General features: G+C 25.3%; 1 protein-coding gene across 2 annotated transcripts; it reads left to right on the forward strand.

The window, feature by feature from the left end:
• The first annotated feature begins 3,081 nt into the window (after positions 1 to 3,081).
• LOC109814005 (uncharacterized) lies at positions 3,082 to 5,806 on the forward strand. Of its 2 annotated transcripts, none has more exons than XM_020378318.3 (4): positions 3,082 to 3,247; positions 3,784 to 3,898; positions 4,847 to 4,923; positions 5,544 to 5,806. In XM_020378318.3, the coding sequence occupies exons 2-4, from the start codon at positions 3,798 to 3,800 to the stop codon at positions 5,684 to 5,686; spliced, it is 321 nt and encodes a 106-aa protein (XP_020233907.2). In that variant the 5' UTR covers positions 3,082 to 3,247; positions 3,784 to 3,797; the 3' UTR covers positions 5,687 to 5,806. The 2 variants fall into 2 exon arrangements, with proteins under 2 accessions (XP_020233907.2, XP_029130324.2); XM_029274491.2 differs by lacking the exon at positions 3,082 to 3,247 and adding an exon at positions 3,289 to 3,403.
• Positions 5,807 to 7,480: the final 1,674 nt, after the last annotated feature.

A 7,480-nucleotide genomic window follows, 5' to 3' on the forward strand; every position in this document is an offset into this window, starting at 1 on the left:
GTTAAATTTTAAATATTTAACAATTCAAAATTTAAGATAAATAATATTTTATAATTTAAAATTATTTTAATTATATAATAATTAAAATAAATATTGATGAATTTTATGTCAATATTCATAAATAAAGAAGAGAAAGATGAAAAAATAGACAATGAGATGGAAAAGATATATAAGAGAGAGGGAAAGAGATATATATATATATATATATATATATATATATATATATATATATATATATATATATATATATATATATATATATATATATATATAGGGGAATGCTAATGTACTCCCACCTATTTTTTAGTGGGAGTATGTTAGCAACTTACACCAATTTTTTAGGACAAAAAAATCACTCATTTATTTTGATTTGGTTAATTCGTACAAAGGATATTATAGTAATTTAATTTAATTTTAAATGAAAATAAAAATATTTTCTCTCTCTTATTAATTTCATTCTCCAATTCATTTATTTTTTCTATTAATAAATTTTTATTTGTTCAGAGAGAGAGGAGGGAGACATCATGAGAGATGAAAGAGAAATGAGTTAAAGAAAGAATTTAATAGGAGAGAGATAAATAAGTTAGAGAAAGAATTTAATAAGAAAGAGAAATGAGTTGGAGAAGAAATTTAATAAGAGAGAGAAATGATTTAGAGAATGAAATTAATAAGAGAGAGAAAATATTTTGTTTTCATTTAAAATTAAATTAAATTACTATAATATCCTTTGTACAAATTAACCAAATCAAAATAAATGAGTGGCTTTTTTGTCCTAAAAAATTGGTGTAGGTTGCTAAAATACTCCCACTAAAAAATAGGTGGGAGTACATTAACATTCCCCATATATATATATATATATATATATATATATGGAGCATATCAAGTGAGAAGGAATTTATTATGAGAGATGAGAGGGTTAAAATATAACCCTTAAATTAATTTCCTCACTTGATTAAATCCCAAATTTTCTCTCACTTGATTAATATAATGGTTATATTTTAACATTTTCATCTCTCATAATAAATTCTCTCTCACTTGATATGCTCCCTATATATATATAGAGAGAGAGAGTGAGAAAGAGAGAGATAGAGAGAGAGAAAAAATAGAAATGAAAAAGGGGGGAGGGGGGGGGGGGGGGGGGGGAAATAGAGAAATAGAAAAGTTACACAAAACCTCAAAATTTTATATGATATTGATTATAAAGTATATTAAGAAATCTCACAAAATTCATCTTTTAAAATAATCCATTGAAATTTATATTTTTTGAATATCAAAAAACTTTAATTAAGTGAAAAAATATTAATTAAATACTAATAAATTTATACAAATTATTTTTAAAAAAATTTGATTGTCTTAATTGAATATAACAATATTTTCATTTTAAGAAAAAGAATCTTGATTAATTATCATGAGGTCGATATTTTTTTATGGTGAAAAATCTTTTTAAATCTTAATTTTCAATATATCTTTTAAGAATTTATTAAATTTGACGGAACTTATTGAGTTTATAAGATTTGAGAATACTTCACATTTTTTTCAAAAAAAATCAAAGTTTTAAGAGTCAATGAAAAAAATAACAATGATAAAGTTTGAAGAAAAGAAAAATAAATATGATTTTTAATAACTAATATTTTAATTACTTTTTGCCAAATAAATATGAAATTTCACTTCCATTTGAGATGAACAACCACCACAAAAGGTGTTCGATGGATTTCACTAGACATTTTGTGATGAAAAAATATTTTTAAATTTATGACATTTTCTTATGATTTCCAAAATATTCACACAAATTTTATATATATTTACACATTTTTTTACAATATAAAGAAATTTTAATTATTTTTAAATTGATTTTTGACATGTATTAGATAATGAAGCTTTCACTTTCTTCATCACCTCATCATATATTTTTCAATGTTCTATCGATTTTCTCTTTTGAGGATACAATTAATTTTGTAAATAACTCGATGTTTTTTTTTTCTAAGTTGTATTTGGATGATTAATGTTAACATTTCAAGGAACTTGAAATGTTTTAAATTTGATTTTTTTTATTTAGATATCTTTTATTTATTTTTTTAAATAGTTAAATTTAAATTTCTTAAATTTTAAAATACTTAATTTAGAGAAGGTAATTTCCATCATATTCAAATTTTGATTTAGATATATGCTAAAAATTTTGAATTTTAAATGTTAAAATTTGTCAAAAATAAATATCAATCATTTTTAAATATTAATTTAAATATATTTTTAGTCTCAGTAAAATGAATAGATTTTAATTTTAGTTTTCTAAAAATATTTCTTTACTTTTTATCCCTATAAATTTAGACCATGTTATTATATAATTATTTTTAACTAATTATTTATTTATCAAAATGTTAAGTAACCATCTCAAGTGTTACTTATAGTAGTATCATGTTAGTATTGATAACTCTAAATTCATTATAGGTTCTTAAAATATATATTATTTATCTATCTGAAAATCATTGTTAGAAATAAAAAAAAAAATATAACTTTTAGATTTTAAAGGGATAAAAATAAATAAAAAAGTATTTTAGTGGGACCAAATTCAAAATTAACTTACTTTAAAGACCAAAAATGTTTTACAAGAACTAAAAATAATGTTTAAAAACTCTTAAATGATGAAAAAAAAAGAAAACATTTTGCAAGGATTAAAATTAAAAATCACTTATTTTATAGAGACTAAAAATATTCATAAATCATAAATATTTAATAATTCAAAAGTAAGTTAAAATGTATAATAATATATAAAGATGATACATTGTGTTTTGATACACATTTTTTAAGATATTTTTATCCTTTATTTATTATGATAACTACACATTTTTTTCTTTTAGTATAGGATAATTTAATAATTTTATTTTATTAATTTTAAAAAAATTATCTATCTAAAATCATTTTGCTCCTTGATAAATTGCAAACTCAACAACAAAGATTTTGTAATTTTCACACATTTCATATAGCATCAATAAGGCATGAAGTATTTTTTTTTCCTAGTATTTAATAATCTACATCAATATTCACAAAGAGAAGATTAAAAAAAGAAAAGAAAAAAGAAGAGGGTGAAAAAGAGAAAAAGTTACACAAATCCAATTTTGTGGCCCGAACACAATAAAAACCCTAACACCCGTGGACCAAAAAAGTGAAAACCTATATTTACCTGCTTCGATTATCGAATCAAAATTGCACCTGAAGCACTGACATTGTGTTCTACTTGGTTTTGCCACGAGTAAGGGGTTTTCCTCAATTCCACACACACGTGTGTGTCCTTTTGTATTTTTTGATGTGTATTTTATTTGATTAAAGACGTGATCAATATCATCAAAGTTTCGATCTTTAGCTTATTGGTACTAATGGGTTCTGTCCACACAGTGACATTTGCAAAGTACAAAGAGTGCAAAATTTTAGCAAACATTGATAATTTTTTTCTTTTTTCTTTAATTGGATGCCAGTTCTTTGTGGACTTATTTTCATTGAGATGCTTACGATGCTATTGCTTAGTGTAACCATAGGTGTTCAGTTTTTGTTCCTAAAGGTTGTGTTAACTAGGATAACATCAGGTTGCAATTTGGTTGTCACCTGTCAGTAATTAATGGAACTTAAGGGTTATTATTATTATTATTATTATTATTATATGAACAAACTTGAAAAGCAATTTTATAGTTACTGTACAAGAAAGTTAATTTGTGATTTAAGTTTTAGTAATGGTTCTATGGGCTGTTATTTTTAAAGTTTGTTGTTAAATCATGTTATATGATGTTTCAGATTGACTGTCAGTGATGGAGATTGGGTCACACTCTGATCAGAGTAAATCAACATTTTGTCTGGTGGATGAGGATCATACATTTGCCAATCCTGTCCGATTCACCCTAAATCAAGAGTTAGTAGTGTGGATTTTGAGTTTTCTTATGTGACTACCTCTGTATTTGTCTGTAATTTTGTGAATTCATATATTTTCAATCAATGAAGTATGTTGTGTCCTCTGGTGCCCAAAGAGCATGCAATATCAATGTTGTGTTCTTTTATTTGTATTAAATCATTGAAACATAGATATTTTTAGAGATGAACAAAAGTAGAAACAAGTGGAAAATATGATATACTCCAAAACAGAAAATTGTGGACACAAAAAGAACATTAAAAAGTGAAGAAGCCATGTGCAGAGCTTGTAGTTGTGGTACAAACTAGATTCTGTCCCGCATCAAATTTTGGAGCCAAGAAATACACAAAGATGCAAAATCATTTTACTACGCACGTGTGCAAAACCATAAACTGCACATTGCTCTAAATTTAGGCCATCATTATGATGGACTGTCAAAATTTGCTCCAACATAGGACACAATGCACCCAAATCATTATGATTATCTGCAAAGGATCGTGAAATGAACATAATCCGTATCCTTGTGTTATGAAACAACAAATAGGTTGACGTATCCCTACTACTCTCTTCCTTGCATTCTTTGAAGAAGGAAGAGACCTAAGATTAAGACATATAAATCTTTATTTGTATTGATTTCATTGTATACTTTATTTAGGAAATAATTGATTAATCCATTTTGATGCTTGTTAAATTAAGTTTGAGCCTTTGTTTGGAATGGTTTTTGGTTGTGGAAAGGAAGGGAAGAAGCCAAAGGATTAGCTTGGTATCAATTTAGTAGTTGAAAGGAAGATATTTGGAGTGATTTACTTTTCATTTTCCTTTTTTGTACTTATGAGAAATGTCAAGTTTTGTTTGGCTTTTAAATGTCTCTCTGTGTGCCTCCTTTCTTCCTTATCGTGGGTTCAGTTCAATATATCCTGATAAGTTGAGGTCATCAATATTGTTTTGCAGTCCAAGAGTGACATTTTGCGGGTACAGCATTCCTCATCCTTCAGATAATCGTGTAAATATCAGAGTCCAGACAACAGGTAACAACACATGAAATGTTTTGAGTTGTTAGTCCACACAAAATAACTGCAATCAACAAATTTGTGCCACGACAAGTGCTGCAATCTCTATTTCCATTAACACAATCACAAATGAAGGGCTAGCCTTGAACCAACTATAAGGTTTTGAGGTTATTATAGGTTTAAATCTTGGAAAAAGTCTTTCAACATGGATGTGTATAAGGATGTGGGTCCTTTTGCACTGGATTGCCCTTTTTTACAATCACAAGTTTTATAGTCTGCTACACAATCTATATATGCTGCTGGACCTATATTTTTGCTAGTTTTGTTAGATAGTTTACATGACATTTGGCATCTAATGATACTAAAATTGTCAAAGCAAGTTTAATTTATCACACTAGATATCATGATACTAAAAATTTTCTCATGGTTTTCTCTGTTGACGTTGAACTTGAGATGTTTTTGTGGATATCATAGGGTTTAGGTAATGCACTATAATCACTGCAGGGGAGAAAATGATAGGGTCAGTGTAAAGATAGAGCATCTTAAAGTACCTTTCTGAATCTGATGTTTGCATAAAACTTATTATCTATTACAATCTGCTTTGACATTGCAATTTTCTGTTCAATGTTCATGTTCAGGGGATCCGGCAAAAGAGGTGTTAAAAGATGGATGCCAGGAACTGATGCATGTGTGCCAGCATGTTAGGGGAACTTTTGATAAAGCTGTGAATGATTTTAAAAGGACCAAAACCAATACTGAACAGAATATGGATACAAAATAAAGTCTGCTTTAGACTATTTATAATTTGGATACTGACCTGGCTGTGTATTGTTGGTCTTAGTTTAGTCTATAAGCATTGGCAAATGTTGGAGGGTTAAGGAAATAAAAGTAGATTTGTTATAATTTTTATTTAAGAAACAAAACATTTATTGCATTTTGAATTAAAGTATTTAATTTGATTTATTTAATGCCCTCAGGCTACTTTCTTGCAAGACCCATGATCAATTTGTAGAGGATATGTATATTCCAGTTTTATGTGTACCTCATAGCTAGATTCAAAGATGTATATATAGGAGACTAGCAATCAAGTGTTTGGCTCTTGTTTGTTTACAACAATTTCTCACTTGTAAACACATTCACTTATACTTATCTCTCCCACATTTCACGACTCAATGATTTATAGTCTTATATAAAATGTGTTACTTATTATAATTGTGTTCTTATTTTTTTTTTGTATTTGATCTGTGTTTATGAGAATGTTTAAACAAACTTATAAAATATTTTATGAGCAGTTCGTAAGATGTTTTGAATTTATTTTGATAAGTTATCTAGTATAATTTTATTTAATTTATGCGAGAGTTTATTACGAAATATTCTAAGTTCAGATTAGTTTATGTGAGAATTTATTGTAAAATATCCTATGTTCAGATATTATCATTGATATAATTTCTTTTTCATTCTTTTACTAAAAGCCAGATTTATATTTTTTTCATCACTCCTTCAAAAAAATTTCTTTTTTCATTTTAATATTATTGTTATATAAAAAGATTATTTAATTACTTTCTATATTTTTATTTTACTTTCAGTCGAAATCTAATTTATAATTTTTTAATTTTTAAAATGAGATAACAATCATAACATCTTATAAGTATTTAAACAATTATACGCCCAAATACTTTAAAATAGTATAAGTACTTGTTAACATATATATTCAAATGCAATAACTCATCGTATTTTAAACACTTATAACATAAATCCTTATTACATAAGAACTTATTAAATAAGATCTTAAATAAATTGATCATCCAAATGAGTTCAACTACTAAAAAAGGCAAAATAGCGACTGAAATTCGTTAATTGTCGATAGCAAAAATGTTTTTGTGATTGACTTAGCGACCGAACATAAAAGTTGCAAATTAGTCACTAAAATATTTTTCTTATTTTGTGTTAATTTGTTTAAGATGTAAAATAAATAATAATTAAAGTAATTTATTAATGTTTTAAAATTAAATTATTAATAAAATTTATCCTAAACTTAAGGGTAAATTTAAATTTTTAAGATCAACATTTTAAAATAATTTTTCTAATTTTTTGTTAAAAAATTGTAAATTTTATTATATTAAAGTAATACTATTTATAAATTTATTTTTATTTTAAAACTAATTTATTACTAAAGTTTATTATTATTAAATTAATATATTTTATAAATAATTTTTTAAACTAAATTTTTACTAAAATTGAGTCAAATGAAATTTTGATTTTTAAATTGCTATCTTTAATGAATCAATTTTTTTTAATGATGTTTAAATTGCTATGTTAAATTACTAAAATTAAGATTTTTATTTTTTTAATGATATTTAATGAAATTTAATGGTTATTGTTAAAACAATGTTACTATTTTAATCTCAACCCTTCATTCTAAATAATATATTTTTTTCAATAAGCCTAAATTTATCACCCCTTTTCACTCCATGTAGCGCATCTCTATCAACCTTAGGTAATTTGTCTCTTTCTCCTAAATTTAAAGGGATTTGTAGAGACACAAAATATTTTTCCAAGCTTTAATTTTGCAATC

Source organism: Cajanus cajan, chromosome 2 (genome assembly GCF_000230855.2).
Source record: "Cajanus cajan strain Asha chromosome 2, NIPB_CcT2T_4, whole genome shotgun sequence".
Taxonomy (NCBI): domain Eukaryota; kingdom Viridiplantae; phylum Streptophyta; class Magnoliopsida; order Fabales; family Fabaceae; genus Cajanus; species Cajanus cajan.